We start from the raw sequence: 22829 nt of genomic DNA on the forward strand, positions 1-22829 counted from the left end.
TCAAATTTTAATGGATGATAATATATAAATGAATGTAATTGTATTTATTTTAAAAAAATAAATATTTTTTAAAAAATTAAAATTAATTAAATGTGGATTGTTTCATCATTTCTATTTTCATAGGCTGTTTTTTAATAAAATTTATTTAATTAAAAACAAATAAAAATAAAAATAAAAAATAAAAAATATATTTAACAAAAAAAAAATAAAAATGGAGGAATAGAGGGGTAGCACGTGGACACGCCATCTTCCTCCATTCTATACAAAATTAATATTATTAATGTTATTGAAATGTTAATTGTATTTGATAAAATATATAATATCATGTGTTTGTCCGAAGTATATTTAAATAATTGTCAAAAGCAATTATTTTTAAATTAATACAAAGTGTTAGTCCAAAATAAGGCTTGATTTAAGTTTCATTGTATCTAAGCTTAGTTATTTAGTTACGTTTTAGTTTGTTAATTAATTAATTATTCAATTATTATGATTATTATTCAATTATTAATGTAATATTTGATTATAGTTATAACTAAAAGAACTTAAATTATAATTTGTTTTGTTCCTTTCCACAAATTAAAAAAAAAACTTGTTTTTTTCATAAATGAAAAACAGTTGGAAAAAGTAGGAAATCTAAGAAAGTTTGTTGGGTCATATTGTTTATTCCTATTAAAGTTATTGAACCTCTCTAAACCGAAGACGAAGAAGTCTAGCCCAGCCCAAAAAAAAAAAAAAAAAAAAAAAAAAAAAAAGGAGACCGGCGGGCCCTTAACCTAAACCCTCTCTTTCTTAAACCCTACTCTGCAATTTTAGACAGAGAGTGGCAAAACCGTCGAGTTTATTTCAGCGGCTTCGGTTTTTTTTTTTCACTTTGCCCTTTAATGGAGGAACCCATTTCTGCCTCTAATAAGCAAGGTATAACATCTTCTTTGTTTCCCACTTTTTCTTTATAGAAATTTTCAATGACTATTTGGAATTTTTTTTTTTTTAAATTTTTTCTTGGTTTTGTTTAGTTTTTGCTCTGTTCTTTTTAATTATAATTATAATAATATCTGTAATAACTGGGTTTTTCTAATAATGAAATTTGGTTTGAATTATTGTCATTATTTATTTATTTATTTTGTTATCGTTTAGTTGCAGTTATGGAATGTGATAATGATACTGAAAGTGAGTTTGAAGGAGGGGGAGAGGAAGAGGAAGAGGAAGAAGAAGGGGAAGGAGTTTCTGAAACATCTGTTTTTGAGTCGTCTCGGGAAGCTAAATTGAAAGAATTATTGCATAAGATCAATTCTATTGAAATCAAATTGTTTTCAGATGCTACCAAAGAGTTTGTTAAGTTGCTCAAAACTGATGCTGGAGCTGAATTGCTTCATCTTTATGTTCGGACTTCTCCTTCCTTGTCGGAGCTTCTAGAAGCTTGGAAGCTTCGACAGGGGAAACCTGGAATGTCCTATGTTTTATCTTTGATTTCATCTATTTTGAGTCATCCTGAGGGGAGAAGATACAATTATAAATTGGGTGTGAGTAGGGTGCTTGATAAGTTTGCTAGATTGATTGTTGATGAAAAGTTGGAGGATGTTTATAAGGAATTGAATAGTAAAGATGGGAAGCGTCAAAATGCTGCACTTTTGTTGATGGGATCGGTTATTAGGCGTGGTTCAGGCTTGGCTTCTGAGGTTGCCAGGAAATTTGATTTTAAACTCCAGGGGTTTTCTAAGCTTTCAGAGTATAAAAAAAGAAAGCAGATTGATAAGAAAAAATATTCGACTAGAAAGTCGTTTGTTGGGTTTGCTATGTCATTTTTGGAGATGGGGAAGCCGGGGTTGTTGAGGTGGATCTTGCAACAGAGAGAAATGTATTCTGGTGTACTGAGATGCCTTGGGAATGATGATGATGAAACTGTTACATATATTTTGGCTACATTGCGTGATAGGGTTCTCACAGAAGAGTCATTAGTGCCCCCAGGTCTTAGGAGCGTTCTCTTTGGCAGTGTTACTTTAGAACAGCTGGTAAACATTTCTGGAAGGGAGAATGGGGGAGTTGCTGCAGAATTGGCCTACACTGTTCTTCTTATGGTATGCACAGATCCTTCTAATGGGTTGATGCCTGATTTGGAGAGACATCCTAATCCATTAAAGGGTAATCCAAAGAGATTATTGGGGGTCATGAAAAAGCTAAAAGCAACAGAGATTGGCTATCATAAGGACTTACTTTTGGCTACTCTTAGGGGGAGACCATCCTTGGGTGCAGCTTATATGAATGAGTTCCCATACAGTGTTGAAGATCATGCATCGCCTACTTGGTCAGTTTTCCTCATCACTTTCATAAGATCCTGCCCTTTATCCTTGTTAATACTGTTTCCTATATTACTGCATTTATTAATGGTAACTGAAGCACTTGCAGGTTTTCTACTGTTTCTCTGGCTGCAAGCTTGATTTCCTCAGTGGCCATGGGAAATCCATTTGGTTTCTTTGACGCTAAGTCTCATGATCCGCCTTCCTTTGATAGTGTAGATGTGCAGAATATCATTAATTGCATATGTCCTCGTCCACTCAGCAGATCTGTAGTCACCAAGGGTTTGCTTCACTCTGATTTTCTTGTGAAGCATGGAGCCTTAAGGGTTCTTTTGGAGGAGTTGAAGTTGTTGGATTCCTTCATCAGTTCTTTGAGCCACATTTCTTGTGTGAGGAATCAGATGATGGAAAGTTGGGCATCATTGAAGCGAGATATTCAGAATGAGGTTCAAACTTTGCTCCCTAATACACAGGTCTTGTTGACACTATTTTCTTCGCTGGGTACCCACGGTAGAATTCCTTCTTTGAAGAGGAAACCTGGTTTAGAAACATTTTCAGAAAACAGCAGTTTAAAGAAATTGAAAGCTGGTGTTTCAAAGGAGGATTCAGACATTATTGTAGGTGGGATAACCTCTGGTCCTGACATTGCTTTGCCCGAGGATCATGACATGGTTGCAGATGCACATGTGACAGATGTGTTGGGCACTGTAAAGGAATTTTTGAATGTCATTTCAGAAATTTGGGGTTTAGACCTATCCTCCAGCCCTATTATGGAATTAAAAGATGTGGAGATGTATTTCTACTCTAAGCTTCTGGACACTCTCAAGATTTATCTTGTAAGTTTCAGTTCTTTGAATATGTATCTTTTAAGTTCCAATTCATAGAACCTTGTTTGAGAGATATGTCACCAAAATGCACATGTTCAACTGGCAGAGCAAATATTCTAATGGATGTTTGGTTTTTCTTAGCAGCATCCTTTTGCATAATGAAGTTTCCAGTCAAGGCACTAAATGAGTGCCATGGATTAGCTCTATACATCAACCTATACTATCATTTTTGAGGAAAAATGGAAGCTTATCATTCTTTTTTATTTTGACATCTAAAGTGAATGATCTCTACTGTAATTTAGTTCTAAAATAGTTTTTTTTTTCTCTTACTTTGTGCAGCAGGCTCTACCTACTGTATTAGAAGGATCATTTGACTTCTTCATGAATCTTCTGAGCAGTCCATCAGCATTGCCAATAGATCTTCAGCGCTCTCTTCTGTCTTTGCTAATAGAATACATAGGATGGTCTCCAGCGAACAGAAAATTTAATAGAATCCCATTGCTGATGTACAAGCATCTGCAGATGTTCATTAACTTGCTAATTCTTCCACCAAATAGTGACATAAAGAATCAGGCATATTTACTGGCAAGAGCAGCTATGTTGAGTACTGGTGCCTTTGACAGAAACCCATGTGAAATTGATGCATGGTTCTTATTTTTGCCAGGTTATAGAAGAAATAAATCCTCTGTTGAGGTGCATGGAGTAGAAGTGCTGCAGAGCCTTTCTGCAGTTGTTGTCTCATTCTTAGGTGATGCTATTTCCACCATTGGGAATAATCTGTTCAAACATTGGGATATATTTCGGCGTTACATATCCCGCTTAAAAGGCTTTAAAGGTAGCTAGTAATTTATATCCTTTGGTTGACCTTACATTGTTATATTTGCATACATAGTTTTGTAAGTGTAATTTGTAGTTACTAATAGGACGTACTCTTCTGTCTAATTTTCGTTGTCCAGCTTTCCTTGTTGGGGTATCCCAAAATTGCTCCTTTTCCATTTTTGAACACCCAATACTGTTTAAGTATTTCAAATTTATTTTTTGCAATTTTTATTTTTATATTTTTTTAACGTTTTGTATTAAAAAGCATTATAAATGAATGTTATAAAAATTTTAATATTTTAATAAACAATGCACTAAAGTTAAGGCTTCTTTTTTCATTAATGTACATAAAAGTCAAATGGCAACAAACATAAAGAGACGGGGAGTTTGTATATTTATGCTTCTAGTAATAGATGCATTAAACTTCAAGGTTTATATTGCTTTAAGCTGTTTGTCATTGAGATTGCTTGTTCAAATATTGACTGATCTGCAATCAAATGGGGAACTTTTGCTTCCCTTCTCTTCCAGTTTTTCAAGAATTTGGTGAACAAAGCTGTTCCATTTTTCAGCTATTTCAAGAATTTTTGAGAGATGCCGTGAGCTTAAAATATATATAAATTTTTTTACAGCAAAAATTTGCCCTCGTGAACAGTTTGGTAGCTCTATAGCATTACAAAATAAATAGATAATGGTCTATTATATGCAGGACTCAGTCTTTGCCTTAGTAGTTCTGTTATTGCTCTTTCTGTTGCTCTGTCTGTTTTAGTTATTCTTAATATTTAACTCTATGCAAAGTATTCCTAATTCCTGTTCAATTTATTGACAAATACTTTAAGACCAAGATCAGCTTTTATGACCTGATTACCATAGCTGCAATTTGTCTTCTTTATTTTGGGCAGTAACAACTTATATGAGGTTGATAAAATTATTGCATTTATTGTAAGAGCATGCCATTTTTTTGATTCTGCAACTAGCAATATTTACTAACAAGCTTAGCAGAAAATTGGTTCCGGTTTAGTATTTGATAGTAGAAATATCAATTACTCAACATCTAGATAATCTTTTAAGGTTTTAAGATAGATGTTTTGAGACTGTTAGATTTTGTGTCAATTGATAAGGTTTCACTGATAAAATTTAAAATTATGGTGACTTTGCTAATACTTTTAAAAGTAAATCTTCTTTTAAAAAATACGTAAAATAAGTTGGGAGGAGACTTTGATCTGTGGTTCAAGATTTTTCTGTCCCTCAAAATTTGAGATAAATGGCAGTATTATTTATTGAAGCCACTGCTCATGTTCTGCAGGTATATCACCGAACTTTAGCCTTCTCATTATATGTGCCCTCAATAAATGTCTAAGATTGCTCAATTCCTCATCTGGAACCTTTTCATTATCTGAGAAGTCAATGATATCATTGTATGTGTGCAATACATTGAAGTATCTCTTGCAGACACAGGTACATATTTTGCACTTAGCTTATGCTAGAAAACTTTCTATTTGTGATTTTCTAAGATAACTGAAATTTTAGGTAGATGCAGCACTCTTGTCTGATTTAATTCAATCAGTTTTGTCTGAGGGACTTGGTGATCGCTGTTCCATGGTTTATGATTCTGGGGATTTCTTTTGTGAGTGGAGGCCACTGAAGAGCTTGTTGTACTTTTCACAAAATGCTTTGTATCCACGACCTCATTACTATCTTTCAATTGACAAAACTGCTATCCTTGATGATAATTCTTTTGCAAATACACTTTGTGAAGTGAAAAAAATTATTAGAAATGAGCATCAAGGTGAACTAAGTGGAATAGTTAAAGCCTTTTATTCTGCAACATTATGTGCGGCACCTGAGGATATATTATTGAATTTTCCTTCGGTAATGACTATTTCTCTGAAGCTTGGTGTAGCTGTCCTACTTTTATCATCATTAATATTTAGTGAGCAAAATTTTTTTGTTGGTATTTCTAATTTATGGCCTGAGGTGTTTTTTCCTGGTCTGGAAATGGCTTTGACAAGGATCCATCAACAAGGCAATGATGATGCTGAAGGAATGATTTCTGACATTGATTTAGATACGATACAATCAGCTGCCACAGCATTTAGTTTGTTTTTGAAGCAGATTCCATTTCACGTGCTATTTTCTGCAATTATAAGCACTGATGCCCTTTATTTATCGGAGCACTCCAAAGTGCAGGACTTGCTTTTGGCTAAGAGGTCAGAATGGACTAGTGATGGGCCCATTTCCTGTCTGCGCCTTGTGTTATTTTGGTTTTATCATGTGCGAGTTTCTTATAGAAGCAAACAGTTAACTGAACTGGAACAACTTTCTGATATGTGCTTGATTCTTGTAAAGGATATGTTTTCCCAACTGTTGGCTTTAAAGCCTGATTTTGAATGTTTAATGGATAGTGATGTTCCTTTGTCAGCAGAAACCATAAGAGAAGTGGCAGAAACTATCTTAGGTCATCCGGCAGTGATAGCATCGCTGACTTGCCCTTTGAGCTGTAATAAGGAGGTGAGTCTGGTGACAACAGGACTCTTAGGGAATGGTTTGGAGACTTTTCTGAGTTTATCTAGCCAGAGACTTCATAAATTAGATCGTCATGTCCTGGATCTGTTGACTGCAACTTTAGAGTACTACTTATATTTTTCAAAAAGCCATTATTCTGTCATTGAAGATGGGCCAAGGAGGACATTTCAGAGGGCTTTCAGTTCCCTGGTACAAAGGCTGTTTCTAGACCTGAGGGACAGGTTTGATGTGTGCAGTGCTAGTGGAGATTTGCAGCCACTTCTCTCATCATTTTGTGCTTTACATGCTTTGATTCGATTTATATCCCCTTTTGGGCTTCTTGAATTGGGGAATTGGATGTTTAATAGAATTAATGTGAATCAACTGACAGTCGAAAATTTTCATGTAATGTCTGCTCTGTCTGTTGGTTTTTCCATTGCTGGTGGTGCTTTTGAAGTTTTGTCCACTTATTTGGAGCAGCCTCTAATAATGAGAGCACCATATGATTTCTTATGGGAAGTGGAAGAGAAGACTTTTGATGTTAACCGGTTGGAGGATATCTATGTTACAGTTTGTAAATTTGCCTGTAATTTCAAATTGGATTTTGCCGATATGTGTTTGCTAAGAGCTGTTAGAGCTGTTAGTTCTGTGTATAGGCAAAAAAACACGCATCATGGTGCACTTCATCCATCAAGTGCAGTAATGTCAAGGGTTATAATGAGCACTCCAGTAGAAATAGTTTCTCATTGCATTTCTAGAACCAGCATTGGAAAAGCTAGACTGTTGCATCTTCTTATTGAGATGAGTCCCCTGCATCTATCAATCTTTGGGCAATTATTTTTAAGTATCTTAAACAGAAATTTTCTTTCCAATGGCTTTCTGATGAAAGAAGTCTCTGGCTATGCCCTTTCAGATCAGGATTTTATGATGCTTCTTCCTGCTGCTTTATCATTGGTAAATTCAGCTTTTGTGAAATTTAAGACGAATTTTTACCAGCATTTTAAAAGTATACCATCCTTTTATTCAAGGTTGCTGTTGAACAGTTTCGTGCATTGGAACAGCTTTGTGTCCACAGATATATTTCAGGAGGAATACAGTGAGTTCTTGCCATCTTCTGCTGAAGAACTTTTTAATCTGGTTGATGGAAGTCTTCTGGGGAAAGCAATTAATTTGTTGAGATATCACTTTTTGTTAAGTGGAGACTCTTTCAAACTGAAAAAGCGATTGGAGCTTTTTAATTCCATTTTTGCTAGTTCTGCTACACATGAAGAACTGCTTGATTGCAATGTTACTGAAATGGATTTTAGTTCAGTTAACAAGTCATTGAACCATATTAATAAAGTTGTTGCCAAAATATCATTCTGCAGGATGCTGTTATTTCCGGAAGACGATAAAGAGCTGTTTCTGCCAGAAGAAACAGATGGAGGCTTGAAGGAAATTTCATTAATATTGGGATCTAATAAAGCAGACTCATCAAAAATGCATTTTATGAATGCTTTAGTGGGTGCATGGCAATGGATGGTTAAGAAATTACCTTTAGTTCCAGAGTATTCCAAATCAATAATAGCAAATAGTGGGGATTGCTTATGCTTGTACGGACATTTGGAAGTTTTCATCTTGGGAAATATTCTTCAACTGACCAGAAAAATGCACGGTTATCTAATTCAGTTGCAATCTATTCCTTTTGTAGAACAATTAATGAGATCCACCCTCCTCCATAGATTTGAAGATTCCAATACACTGAGAATTCTACGAAGCATCCTCATATTGCTGTCAGAGGGAAAATTTTCACGTGTTCTATGCCTCCAAATGTTGCTTGGTCACTCTCAGTTTGGCCCTATGATTCACTCTATATCTAAATCATCTGTCTCGGAGACCGGTACCTTTTTTAGGCCAATGTCTAGTATTCTGAGGTTGCTTGTTATCCCTCATATCTCTTCAAATATGAATGATGGCAAGGATGACCAGGAAGCAGCTGTGATGTGTGTGAAGCAGTTAGAAATTCTTAAGTTACTTAGAACACTTCTCCAGTCTGGCACTGATCAGTCTGGTTTTGATTCTAGAAATGATAATGGCATAAATCTTAAAGAATTGCATTTGTTGCTTTTGTCTTCTTATGGTGCAACACTTGGTGAAATTGACTTGGAGATATACAGTCTGATGAATGAAATTGAGTCAATTGATTCATTGGAATCTAAATATATTGCAGAAATGGATTACCTTTGGGGCAGTGCTGCTATGAAAGTAAAAAATGAACATGGGCTGGAGCATAATGCTTCTATTGATATCATCACTGATACTGAAGCAGTTCTAGAGGGTCGAAAAATTAAGTACAGGGAGAATCTTCTGGTTGAACCCAAAGTATGTGCCGCAACAGTGCTGCACTTTCCTTATGATAGAACTGCTAGTGATGAGCCTTTATCCTTGAACAAGTTTCCAACAGATAATCTTAAGGACATGATTAAGGTATATCCTTGGTTAGTGTAGTCTATGCCTCTGAGTTTTGTTCTGTTGCTCTAGCATTTGTATTTCATGTAATGATTATGATATAACACAGATAATTTTTATAATTTCAATATTTGCAGCCACCTTCTCCTGGTGCCGGAAAAATACAGCGATATGATCCTGTTTTTATCATGCGCTTTTCAATTCATAGTTTGTCGGCAGGCTATATTGAACCGGTCGAGTTTGCTGGTTTAGGCTTGCTTGCTGTTGCATTTGTAAGCATGTCTTCTCTTGATGTTGGGATGAGAAAATTGGCATATGAAGTTCTTTCAAGATTCAAGATTTCACTGGAGGTACTGGATTTTTTAATTTTTTGTATATCAGTTATTGTTGCACTTCTTTTTTATGGTAAAATGGAGGGCCAATGGTCCTGAGCAATAACAATTAAACTAGTCTGGGATACCCAACTCCCACTATGTCAGCAAGCAAGAGAGATTTCAGATTGTCTGGAGCTTGCTGGTAAATCTAGATTCTGGGGTGTTTAAATAATCTTTTGTTGGCTAGCCAGTCTGCAATGAAATTCTTTTGCCAAGGGATGTTGAAAGGTCTCCATGTCCATTTGGTGTTCAAGAGATTTTTGGTGGGTTGGATGATATGGGAAAGAGGGTGTTTGAGTTGGGTGGGTTGTTTGATCATAAGCACTGAGCTTAATGAATCAGTTTCAATTTCCACTCTGTCCAGCTCCATACTCTTGGCCATTTAAATTCCATGTTATGTTCCCCAAAGTTCAGCAAGGTCAATTGAACAATCTCCAAGGAAGCAAGTAAAACCTTCTATCCAATTCTCCCATTCCCCTCTAATATCTCCATAAGCTTCATTTTTTAATTCTAGCTACCACCAAAGTTGAGTTTAAGCCAAACCTAATCTGGTTTAACTGAATGGAGAAGGATTTCTGATCTAGGATCCTTTTTGTCTGTGCTCATGGACTTGGTGAGATATTCTTTAATAACTTATCCTATGATCTCCGATTTTTCCATCCCTGGAACTCTTATCATTGGCTAAAATAGCCCTATTCCTCCACTTCTCTATGAGCCATATCATGTTTGCAAACATAGGTCAGTTCCGTTCACCAAACTTCTCATTTACCTACCATTGATATTAATAGAGAACCAATCAAGGTGAGATGCTCTGTAAAACATAGTTTGCTTCCTGGGGGAAAGGAGTCTATCCATAGCCACCTTGCTTCATGGCAAGTCTCTCAACATGGGTTTTTCCACAAACTGCAGCTTGCATCGTCTCCAATGCCTCTTCTGTGTGCACTTTTATCATACACGCATTTTCTCTCGACATATCAAATCACTTTCCAAAATTTTCTCTATGGTGGTTTAACATCTGTCCTCTTAATAGTTATAGAGTAATAGTTGTAGATATGTGTGTCTTATAAAAATTTTCAAAGGGAGAATAAGTGTTAGGGTTTTATAATTATCATAATTTTCTCCACATACCTTAAGCTTTTGATCATAAATTTGTCCTTTTTGTTTTCATCGAAATGATCTTCTAAGTGGCTTGCAAAATTATGTTGCCTTCAAAGTGTAATCTTTACAGACAGGCAGAAAGCAAACCTTGTGTCAGATCTTTTTTTTTTGGCTGATGAACGGTCTGATGAAGTTTGCACAATTTGAATCATCTTGCTTCTCACCAGCACAGGGAAACATAATTACTTTGAAAAGTAATTAACATAAGTTTAACTGATAAACCTTTTTATAAAGTAAATTGCCCCTCTTAGTTAGTTACTCCTTGGCTGTCTCACAATTTTGCCTGTTTCAGTTCAATGGTTCCACAATGCTTGAAATTTGGAAAATTATGAGATTTCCCTGTATTAATAATTCTTTCTGGAAGTGGATTCCCTAAACATTGGTAATTGAATGTAGACTAGAACTTAAGCTGTTAATTGGCTTAGATATTATCAACATTGGATATTATGTTTAACTGACTAATTGTTGTGCGTAAGTTTGCTAATTGCATAGAATTTTTAGTAAGAAATTTTTATCCAAGGTTCAAATTAATTATTGCAGGGGTGTCAGAAGAAAATGGATGTTATGCGACTTCACCTGTTGTTGATGTATATGCAAAATGGAATAGAGGAACCATGGCAAAGAATCCCTTCTGTTGTAGCTATTTTTTCTGCAGAGACATCGCAGATTTTGTTGGATCCTTTACATGAACATTATTCAACCTTAAATAAGCTTTTGATGGACTCTTCTAGGGTAACTATGAAGGTACTTGTTTATCACCAAGTTTTGCAAAATGCCGAAAACCTTTTGTTAAATATGCTTCTTCTAATTTCTTTCTCTTTTCTAATTATTACTTTATATGGTAACTAACTCTTTGTATGCTTCATTTGTGTTTGCAGCAAATACCCTTATTCCATGATTTTTTCCATAGTAAAGCTGTTAACTTTAGGGCACAGCGGCTCTGGATACTTCGCCTAGCTTATGCAGGGCTTAATTTAGAGGATGATGCTTGGTTATATATCAGGAGCTCTATTCTAGAGACTCTGATGAGTTTTTATGCTTCCCCTCTTTCAGATATTGAGTCAAAGAAACTAATTCTTCAGGTACTATTTAGGCTGTTATGGTTGGTTGTCTGTTTTTTTATATACTCCTGTATCATATTTTCATTGCCCTGTTTCTTGAAAATGTTGAACCTTGTCACTTTTTCTGTAAATTTAGTTTTCACACATTATCATCTTGTCACTGATACAATCATACTATTTTCTTATTGTTAATTTGATTTGGGTCTCTATGTCCCTATATATTTCTGCTTTGAAAGAGCTTGAGGATTAAGAAAATATTAAATAAGTTCACACTAATTATGATTGGCAGTATATTTAAGTTCTAAACTATAAGAAATTGAGTAACATAGGTCATTTTATACGAACTTGATGAACGGTTTTAGTAAAGAAGCGTGTATTGAAAGTTTGATATTTGTGGTTTAGGGTTCTTTAAAGTTTAGATTGTGTTATATATATCAAAGGGAAAGAAGACAGTAGTTGGGCAATCCTGGAAGAACTTAAGTGTGGTGAGTGGCGACAGGTGAAGAAGAATTAGGTTTTGTATTGGTATGGTACTTGTACAAAGCTTTGGTGGTTTGAATATTCTAAATATGGGATGAATGATGTAATGGGAAATGAATGGAAACCGAGTGATTAAGGCTTAGAGGTAGGGCTTTGAAGAGACTAAAGAGAGATTCAATTTTAGAGAGAAAAAAGTGAGGTGAAAATGAGCCAAAATATTAATTAAATGAAGATGTGAGTAAGAATTTATATCATATTATTGGGATAAATGTAAGGTTTAGGTGGAGTTTCTTAGGTTCCCTAATAGAATCACACAATGTGTCAAAACTGCTGACATAGTATGGGAAATTTCAAGGTGGATTTAATGCCAAGTCCACAATTTTAATACATTATTTCATGGTTTTACCAGGAACCTAAGGAGCTCCCCCTTCAGCTAATATGATTGATCTGATGAAAGTTATCTATTCAATCAAATGTGTACTGAATTTGTGTGGCATGGAGGATGGTTGGGAACATTTGAGTTCCCTATGATAGGTTAAGTTTAGAAAAAGGATTCTCCTTAATGAATCCTACAGTTGAGAAGTCAGCCAATCAAGCTACGGTTACATCATTTCTCCTGCTAGCCAGAGTTTTCTTGTTTGTTCTTCTGGTTCATTCAATTAGTCATGGAAAAAGCTAATCATAATAACAATAATAAGAATCTCATGCTGCCATATTGTTAATGGGAGTCATACACGGTGGGGCTATCAGAAATAAATATGAAACAACAATAGGCAATATAGATATGGTATTTTTAATTGTAGGGACATAAATAATGATTAATTGAGATAAATATGTTACTATAATATGTGTCATCTACAAGATAATTAGCCTTTGGCTTTCGGTTGCAGCAATTCTTGAGACATCCCAAAAATAGAAGGAGGATTATTTTGGAACAGAGGAAATATATTTTGTTGATGCTGATTCTGGATTTATGATGATGCTATAAGTGTATTGTAATTTAGTGCTAATGCTCTATGAATTTTTCTATCAGTTTGTTCTTCTTGATCTTTATGTTCAGACTGCTACCATTGTGACAAACTCAGATGTCAAATTGGCCCATTATCTTGTGAATCTTTTAAGCGGGTAGTCTATCATTTCAGAGATGATATTAGATTGTTGCTTTTAATCTTAACTAGTCTTCTTTCCTTTATTCAAATATCATTTAAGTTCAACAATTACTGCCAATGTAAGTGGAACAAATTCTATGCTTGAAAAATGTGGATGCCAAAGTTACTTTAATACCAGATTTGGTACTGTTGTTGACGAGCTTGCCTTATTAGGCCCTTTATCTTGTTTGCTTTACAGATACTAAAAAAGTCTGTGGAGTTTCATAAAATGGCTCATTATCTGGTTGAAAGGTGCAGTCTGTTTTCGTGGTTGTCATCTATTCTCTCAACCTATGGCAGAGTGCTGCTTGGAGATAATAAGAAAATTTTCTTAACCGAACTGGCTGTGGTTATAGAGGTAGTTACCTGCTTCCACTTGATTCTACAATTTATTAACAGTGTCCTGTATGTGGATTAATTTATTTATCTTTGTTATTTTCTGCTTTTATTTCCAAATTTTCTACTTTCTAGCTTGTAACAGCTCTATCTCTTTTTTTTTCCTTGAATAAAATCTTTTGTAGCATTGATTTCACTGCAGGGTGTGATGTGAAGGTTTCTGGATTTTTTGATTACCTTTTATAGCTCTATCTTTGTGTTTCTTTGAAATATTCTTTAAATGCTCTATAGTTGTTTCTTTGCAAACCTTTGTTCATATATATATATATATTTGCTAATTTTGGTAAAATGACCTTTGGACCATAACGTTTGGCATTGACATGTGCTGGAACCTTCTTGTATGTTACAGTTTTTAAGATGCTGGTCTTTTTCCCTTGAAATTTTTTAAGGATTTTATTTCCTTCAAAATTCATGACATCTAGTTTTTGGGCCCCTATTCTGCTTTCTCCCTTCTTTATCATCATTAGCACCATGTGTTTGGCCTTATTGTGAGGCTTTCAGTTATCTTGATGACTATGCCTACTTTATTATGAATAACTAGGTCTTGTTTCATGCTTTTAAGGAGGTTATCATGTAGGCACGACTTTTTTAAGCTTTTCTTGAGAATTTTGAGATGATGTCTCTGAAAATTCTGCAGAGATCTATAGCAAATTCCTTTCACCGAATTGACTTCCCTTGTTCGTCATCTCTTGCTCACTCTCTTTTCTTGTATGGTTATGAATCATAAATGTCTGTAAAGGATAAATAGTCTCTCTTCCAGATTCTGCTGAATGATTTAATCCCAAAGTTCCCAATGGTCTGTTGCCACTTTAACTGGAGGTGACAATTAGGGGGCAGGGTGGCTCTGGTTAGGTTTGAGTTGAGATGTTCTGGAATTCTGGGTTTGGGACTTCAGGTCATTATGGGTTTTGACCTTTTTTTTTTTGGTTGTTTCTGCGGGTTCATTTTTCAGTGCATTTAGATGAGGATTAAGAGGGATTTCATTTGTTGAAAGAATTTAAAATTCCAGAAATAATATTTCATTGTTTCAGAAAATAAAATTTGGAATTTTCAAAAGTCTTTGAATTTTGATAAGGGGTTTTGAATGCCCAAATTTCTCATTTCAAATGACACCGTTGGTGAATTCCTTATTTTTTATTAGTAACACAAACTTTTATTCTCTTTCCTTTTTTATGTAACTTTTATTTTCTTACATTCCTACTACAAAAACTCATTTTTAAATATATTTCTTGATCTTTTTAATATTATCACTAACATCTGCACTATTTTACAAATCTAGTGACACTTATATACCATATTTTTCCATATTTTCTTTTTCTATCTCTAACATCATTATTCTTCTTTTATACTTTTCTTTTTTTTTTTTATTTTTTTGATCAAATTGCAATACACAAAATTTCATTATGAAAAGTAATTATTCAAACAACGCGATTTTAAATATTGTATTTTAAATTGAGGCATTTTAAAATGACATCATTTTAAATTTCTCTCAGAATCTCAAAATTCCTCATTCATTCACACCCTCAATGTCAGGTTTAGGTTGTTGGCCTTCGAAGTTAGTTCGGACCAGGTCATGTTGGGTTTGGCCTTTAGGCAACTTTGGGTCAATTCTTGCCACATTTTACTCTCATGACTTTGGATCACAGTTTGTAGCTTATATACAAATTCAAAATAATTTAAAAGAAACATAAAAAGAGAAAGAACAGTGGGCAAGTATGGTGGCAAAAAAGTTAAGGGGAAAGAATTTCAACAGGTATAAGCCAAAATCTGTTACTGTATATGGTTTCCAAGTTGGTCAGTGAATGACCTCTTTTAGAATGTGTTATTATAAACATTAAAGTCTGAACTATGACATCTACTTTGACTGTCATACCTATAATTGAAAGAAAATTATCTAACTGGAGCGTTAAGTGAAGATGAAATTTACTTTTTGACCCCATTCACTTAAGTTTTTTACTTAACTTACTAAGGTTAATATTTTATTCAATACAATTTATATTTTTTGCAAGGTGAATGCTGTTATTTTACCCACTCTCAGACTATGTGGCTATGCCCTTGGACAGAGTAGGTAACCATTTACCTACGTAATTGCTATTCCTCATGAATGACACATAGATCAGATAGTAGAAGCTGTGTCCTTGTTGATTGTTTTAAGGGATTAGTAAGGTTCCATAAAATTGGTTTTCAGTGCAGTTTCTTCCGTCCACCTAAATGGGAAACATATTTTTTTTCACAGACTTGCATTTATTCATACATTTTTTTTTTTGTTTACTGCAAACTTTGGAATAGTATCAAAATAAATGAATGAGTGTGTGATCCATGTATTGCAAGGTGAATGTAGTTTCTCTATTTCACAATCCATATAAAACTGATTTCTGACTTAGCAAAAGTTCAAGGTTGTCGTTGTGATTTAAACTGAGTTAGTGTTGTCATCTTTGCCATCATTGATATGAACTATCAGAATTGCTCTATGTTGGAAAATGTTTCTTAAAAAAATTGCTATGTTTCCATTAGTTATGGTAGGACAAACAATATGGATGCTGCTTGAATTTCACCGTCTTAATATTACTTAAAATAGTCCTATCACTTAAATTACTATTCATAGTTGTATGACCCATTAATGACATATTTTCTCTGGACATGCTAAATGTTAACTTAAATGCTTTATTTACTAATTTTTCTGTTTTCTGATTTAGATTGTTAATGTGGTCATTTCATCAAAAGATATCAGTGAATGGTTGCAAAGCTGTGCCCTTGAACAGCTGATGGAACTTGTATCTCATCTATATAAACTTATTGTTGGTGGCATGAAGGTGACAAATGAATATGCTGCTTTCGTCAATCCAACTTTACAGATTATCATATCAACTCTAAAGATATCCCACAAAAGGAAAATATACCAGCCTCATTTTTCCCTATCACTTGAGGTTTTATTTGAAATCTCTCTGGCTGTTAATGAGCATGGCATTGGAAGTACTGCAAATGCCGAGTGTGGGCTTGAAGCTATACTTATGTGCACACCTCCGGTTGACATTTTTTGCATGGTTATTCTCTCTCTCTGTTTATATACCTTTTTTGATGAATATTATGTACTTATGTATCTGTATAATATATCCTGATGGAGAATTTTATGACTGGTTTTATCATGTCAAATAGTTTTGTAAAATTATAAATTATGCTGATTAAGGTCCCTTTTTATCTCTTTTTCTTTAAAATGGGGGACAGGAAAAACATTTTTACTCATAAGTTTTGTTGACTAACTCCCTAACGGCTCTAAGAATAAAAGAGAAGTGGGATTTATTGTTTCTTGACTTTGCTACTTATCTATTAGTACCTTATGCCTCTATATAGCAGGTTGTCTAATACTTTGACCTTATTGAGTTAGTTTAATGCGGTTTTTGAGTTTTTTAAATCAATATCTGGCTCAGAAGACAGAAGGAAAGAATAAAAAAAAAAAAGAGAAAGAGAAAGGAGTTCTTTCAATCCATTTTTTCTTATGTTATTTCTTTTTTTTTTTTCCCCAGTATTGTGCTACATTTGCCTTGTTCCCTTCACTAAACAATAAATTCAATTTGGATGTATTTTGCAGAATCGAGAGAAGCTCTCAAGTTTTCTTGTGTGGGCTACTTCTACTGCCTTGAAGTCCAAGTCTAGAAAAATGTTTCAGTGCAATGAATCTGGTCTCTGCCTCCCAGTAGTCTCCGAGGAGGCATCACATGAGGAGCCATTAACATTGAAACTTTTACGCTGGCTAACTGCTTCTATAATTCATGGGAAGCTTTCTTGGAATTTTAATGATTGGACTGCCACGTTTTCAGACAGATCAAACTTGAAAACTCTTTGGTCTTTGTTGGAATATGTTGCAAAGGGGGATAAAGAAGGCAGTAAAAGTAGCTTTCACTTTGAGGAGATGCTAGCAGCCCAAGTCTTTTATCTCCAGCAGTCTCTTGGCATAAATTGCAGTGCTCTTCCATCAGTCATCTCTGCACTTTGTCTCCTACTCCTTTCTGACGATTCCAATTTTGCAGGTATAGTAGAATTGACTAATATTTTCTCTATATGGCATCATGGATTGAGGTGGGAATAGATATTTGGGTTTGGTTTATGAAATGAATCAATTGATGTGTTGGTTGACAACCTAACAGGTTAAATACTCTTCTAATTGAAAACAGAGATAAAAAACAATGTTCTCTGAGTGTTATTTTATTAAAAAGAATCCCCAAATATATAGAGGAATTGATATGTACAAAGAAACCCACAAAATCAGGACACAATCATCCAAGCACAGAAACAAATAAAAGACCAGAAATATAAATCCCAACAAATCAGGAAATTGATCCTGATTTGATACATAATGTGTCAACACTCCCCCTCAGGCTAGAGAATAGATATTTATCATTCTCAGCTTGTCAACAAGAGTCTCAAAGCTTGGTTTATGTAGTCCCTTCATTAGGATATCTGCTACTTGTGGCTTTGTAGGAACATAGGTCATATAGATCACTCCCATATCAATCTTCTCTTTGAAAAAATGCCTATCAGCTTCCACATGCTTTGTTTGATCATGATGCACCGGATTAGGAGCAATATTTATAGCAGCCTTGTTATCACAATGCAGTTTCATAGGGTACTCAGCTATCATTTTCAATTCTCCCAAAAGTCTCTTCAGCCAGATAAGTTCACAAATTCCTTGTGCAAGAGCTCTAAATTCTGCTTCTGCACTACTTTGAGCAACAACATGCTGTTTCTTGCTCCTCCATTTGACAAGATTACCCCAAACCTTCGTACAATACCCAGAGGTGGATTTTCAAAGAATGTGACATCTAATGGGACAAATGTTTGTTTCGTGGATGGACAATAGCACTTATACCCTTTTTGAGTAGGAGAGTACCTAATAAAGATACATTTTACAGCTCTAGGTTCTAGTTTCCCATGAGATGGACTTTTGTTGTGAACAAAAGATGTGTAACCAAAGACTTTTGGGGGTAAAGAAGTAAACGACCTAGTTTGTGGATATGATTCAAGTAACATGTTCAATGGTGTTTTGAAATTGAGAACTTTACTTGGAAGTCTATTGATTAAGTATGAGGTTGTTAAAATAGCATCCTTCAAAAAAAAAACTTAGGAACATTATTAGTAAACATGATGGCACAAGCAACTTCTAATAGGTGACGATTTTTTCATTATGCAACCTCATTTTGTTGGGAGATGTTAAAACTAGAACTTTGGTGAAAAATCCCATTTTCTTTTAGATAATCACCAAGAATTGAGTTGAAGTATTCCCTCCCATTATCTATGTGGAAAATTTGGATTTGGGCTTGAAATTGTGTTTGAATTATTTTGTGAAATAGCTGAAAAATTGCCTGAACATCAGACTTGTCTTTTAATAAGTAAACCCAACAAGCTCGTGTGTGATCATTTATAAAAGTCATGAACCACCTAGTTCCAGTTATGTTGTTTTCCCATTAAGGTCCCCAAAAATCGCTATGAACTAAAGAAAAAGGTTTAGAAAATCTATATGGATGATTAGGAACATGAGTGTGTTTGGCAAGTTGACAAGTTTCACAACGAAAGGAATGGACATCTTTATTCTTAAAAAGAGAAGGAAAAAGAGTTTTTAGATATGGAAAACTAGGATGTCCTAATCTATTGTGCCATAACATAATTTCACTAGAAACAGAAACAGATTCACCATTTAGAGCCAAAGCTTATTTATTCACTTGTTGAAGATCCTCAAGGTAGTACAAGCCTTCATACTCCTTAGCATTGGCAATTATCCTCCCCAAAAGTAAATCCTGAAACTCACGATATGAAGGATAGAACTTTGCCGCATAATTCAAGTCCTTTGTCAATTTACTAATACACTAAATTACATGCTAAATTAGAAACATGTAAAACTGAAAATAGTGTCATATTAGAAACTTTAATTTTTCCTTTTCCAGCAATAGAGGATAGTGATCCATCAGCAATCTTAAGGTTTCCAGAACATGGATTATATGTTGAAAACAATTCATGGCATCCAGACATATGGTCGGATGCCCCTAAATCTATAATCCAATACTTCTTACAATCTGATTTGCATCCAAAGCAGAGAGATAGTTACTTTTTTGTGCAATTGTGCACTTTGGAGTAAGTGCAGTAATTGGTTCAGAAGTTACTTTTGATCTACTTTCTTGAGAGGCACCAGTTATGGTTGTTTTGGCCATCAGAAAAGAAAAAACTAGCAAACCTTGCTCTGATACCATGAAAACAGAGATAAAAAACAATGTTCTCTAAGTGTAATTTTATTAAAAAGAATCACCAAATATATAGAGGAATTGATATGTACAAAGAAACCCACAAAATCAGGACACAATCATCCAAACATAGAAACAAATAAAAGACCAGAAATATAAATCCCAACAAATCAGGAAATTGATCATGATTTGATACATAATCTGTCAACACTAATTAATGCTAGATGTTGTGAACTTAGTGACAGGTGGTGGATATTAAACATTTTTCTGGATTCATTTTGGCATTTTATGATGGTTGAAGCGGATAACAGAATACAAGATCCATGTGTTCTATGGCATTGGTGGATGTGTGGCAGGAATGGGCACTTATATGCCTAAATATGAATGTGATATAATTTAATGGCAAGTGGGTTAAGAGAGTGACTACAATTATGTTTCCTTTTGTTTCAATTGAACCCAATACTTAATTAATGATATAGCCTTTGAGGAAAAAAAAAAAAAACACGTTCTTACAATTTGAGAAAGCATGTAGTAGCCATTCCCTGTTGATTGTAGGGCTTCTGAATTAGTTTAAGGGTGCTCTTGTGTACTTAGAAACATATGGTTTACCCAATAATGCCAATGTCAACTATTTTGGCTTGAAGGATAGATGCTCTATCTGCTGGTGTCTGACTTGTATGCTTGTAATGTTGAGCCTTACTGAGCTGCTATAACGTTTCTTAATTGTTTATTTTCCTTACCTGGGATAAAGGTACTATTTTTATCAGTGGGTTTACTAAAAATTTCCCTGGAGAGTACGTCAATTTCCAAAATAATTTTTATGCTTTTATGGAATTCTTTTTTGATTCATTTCTAACCTTTTCATGATTTTTGCTCAATCAGGATTGGACTTCATGATTGGCTTTAAGACTTCAATGGTGACCCTGTGTTCAAGGATACGCTGTCCTCCTGAATTGAATCCTGCTTGGAGATGGTAAATCGCTCCATATTTGCTTTTATGATAATTTTATTTTCTGTTTTGTTAAGATGTGATAGCACACTTGGTAACTGCAATTGGGCTGAGTTCAGTTGATTAATTGTTTAGTGAGGTCTGGCTTCATCATAGCTGGGGCATCTTCAGACTCTGGCTTTAGCTCAAGCTTAGCTTCATTAATCCTCTTTGTATTTGGCTTGTTGGATTATCAAGCTTGAGCTTGGGTCATGGAGTTATTTTGGCAATATTTTTTCACTTTTTTCCTTGATGAAAAAAAAAAACAAAATGCCATAATCCAACTCTTTGATTTGCAAATGGAAGAAAAAAAATTAGCCTGAAAAAAAAAACAATTCCCACACTCATCAGATTCAAACAGAGAGGGGACCATTGTTTGTTTAATATGAAAATAAAACCAACTTCAGGCTGCTTGGGCTTGTTTCCTTAGGGAAGCGTATCTTACATTTGGCTAGATTTGGTTAAAGCAAGTAATAAGTAAAGCCGGAAAGCCTACTCAGAAGACCTAGCTTCATTTCCTGCCCTAGACAAATATTCTGACTTCTCATACTCCCTTGTTAGCTTTAACCTTTTTTGTTTGTTTTTTTATATTGTTAATTTGTTGAGTTATTTGATAAATCAAATTGACAGCACTTGTGAATTGGTGGCGTTTACTATTAGGTTCTTTCCCATGGAAAGTATTTGAAAAAATTCTGAATGTATGGCTGTTCATTCAGAGAGCTGCAATATGAATTCTTGGGGTGCTTTTATACTAACTAGTAAATTGCACATACACACATACATATTTCCTTCAAATAAATAAAAGGGGGGTGCGAGGGTGGAGATTGAATGAAGTTATGTTTGGTTTTATTATTTATGCTACATATTCCTTGCTTGTTTCCTGATGAAGTTCATTTGGTATTTGTGCTACCGCACCTCCAGGAAAACTAAAATGCCTTGTTGTACTCTTTATACAGGTCATTTGACCAGCCATGGAAGGATCATTCGTCTGAACTGACTGGTTTGGAGAGGATTGATGAGCTTCATGCCTGCCAAACACTGTTATTGATGATCTCAAATATGCTTTGGAGGAAGTCTTCAGATTTTTGGGAGTTATCACTGCAAGATGTAGAGAACTCTGGTGTATTTGAGTGGGAAAGAAGTATTATAGAGACTGAATGATATCTCAGATGAATACAATCCTTTTGCATTCTAGATAATATGAGGCAGTGATGGTGGGAAGCCAATAGACCACTGCTCTAACTCAAGTAAAGATGGAAACCACAACATTGAGTTTGGTAAATATTGAAGCAATACTTGGAACAGCCAAGCCAAGGAAATACAGAAAGTACAGTTGGTCATGGTCATAGGACTACATATGTTGGAAACCATGGGCTATCTTGTATCCAGGCTGGAGCTTGTGAATGATTATGGAGTTAAGGAGATTATGATGAGTGACGCAGACTGGGTGACATGAGAAGTGAGCAATGGAGTCTTTGGCTTGGGTTATTTGTATTTGCTTCTTGTCATTGGCCAAGACCTTCAACAGTCACTCTGTTGCTCTTGCAAAGGCAATAGAGCAGCCGGCTGGCTAGCAAAACATAGAGCATGGCTGCTGGGATTTGTGAAAAAGATGGGCGCCACCATTCTTTATAAAGGTGCAAGGCAAGGATGCTCTTGGCTTAAATTTGAATCGCTGCAATAATGTTGCTACTTGAATTGAATAAACTAGCATGAATTCTTGTGAAATTACTGGTGAAGCTGAGATAGTCTTAATGGACCCTTTTACATTTTAACTGCGATTATATTTAATGAAGGAAGCAAGGCGACTATTATAGAATTTCTCAGGTTTCAGTTGTGGCATGTGGGTGAGTAGATAAAGAATTGGGAAAGTACACTAACATCGTATCATCAGCTCCAAAAAAAAATAAATAAAAAAAATGAGAGCTACCCCTTCCGATAAAGTTACTTTACGAGGTTTGGTAGGTGTCGATTTGATAAAGGTTTCGGATATAAAATCTAAGCTGATTTTGCTAGTACATAATGTTAAAATTTGGGACATCCTGTACGGTACATATCCCCATTAATCCCAAGACCGCGTTTTGCTAGTTGATATGCTACT

General features: G+C 34.8%; 1 protein-coding gene across 7 annotated transcripts; it reads left to right on the top strand.

The window, feature by feature from the left end:
* The first annotated feature begins 711 nt into the window (after window positions 1-711).
* LOC111276058 (uncharacterized) lies at window positions 712-22547 on the top strand. 7 transcript variants are annotated; one of them, XR_016333465.1, is made up of 15 exons: window positions 712-915; window positions 1135-2302; window positions 2404-3130; window positions 3461-3956; window positions 5244-5395; window positions 5468-8908; window positions 9028-9240; window positions 10963-11166; window positions 11301-11504; window positions 13311-13469; window positions 15517-15575; window positions 16204-16551; window positions 17097-17535; window positions 20623-20713; window positions 21685-22547. XR_016333465.1 is itself a non-coding variant. In XM_022861804.2 (14 exons), exons 1-14 carry the CDS (start codon window positions 882-884, stop codon window positions 21887-21889), a joined length of 7881 nt encoding a protein of 2626 aa, XP_022717539.2. In that variant the 5' UTR covers window positions 719-881; the 3' UTR covers window positions 21890-22547. The 7 variants fall into 7 exon arrangements, 5 of the variants coding, with proteins under 5 accessions (XP_022717543.2, XP_022717539.2, XP_022717540.2 ...); XR_016333466.1 differs by having other exon boundaries at window positions 15517-15571; XM_022861804.2 differs by lacking the exon at window positions 15517-15575 and having other exon boundaries at window positions 719-915.
* The last annotated feature ends 282 nt before the right edge of the window (window positions 22548-22829 follow it).

Source organism: Durio zibethinus, chromosome 25 (genome assembly GCF_047325235.1).
Source record: "Durio zibethinus cultivar Kanyao isolate XHJ-2024 chromosome 25, ASM4732523v1, whole genome shotgun sequence".
Taxonomy (NCBI): domain Eukaryota; kingdom Viridiplantae; phylum Streptophyta; class Magnoliopsida; order Malvales; family Malvaceae; genus Durio; species Durio zibethinus.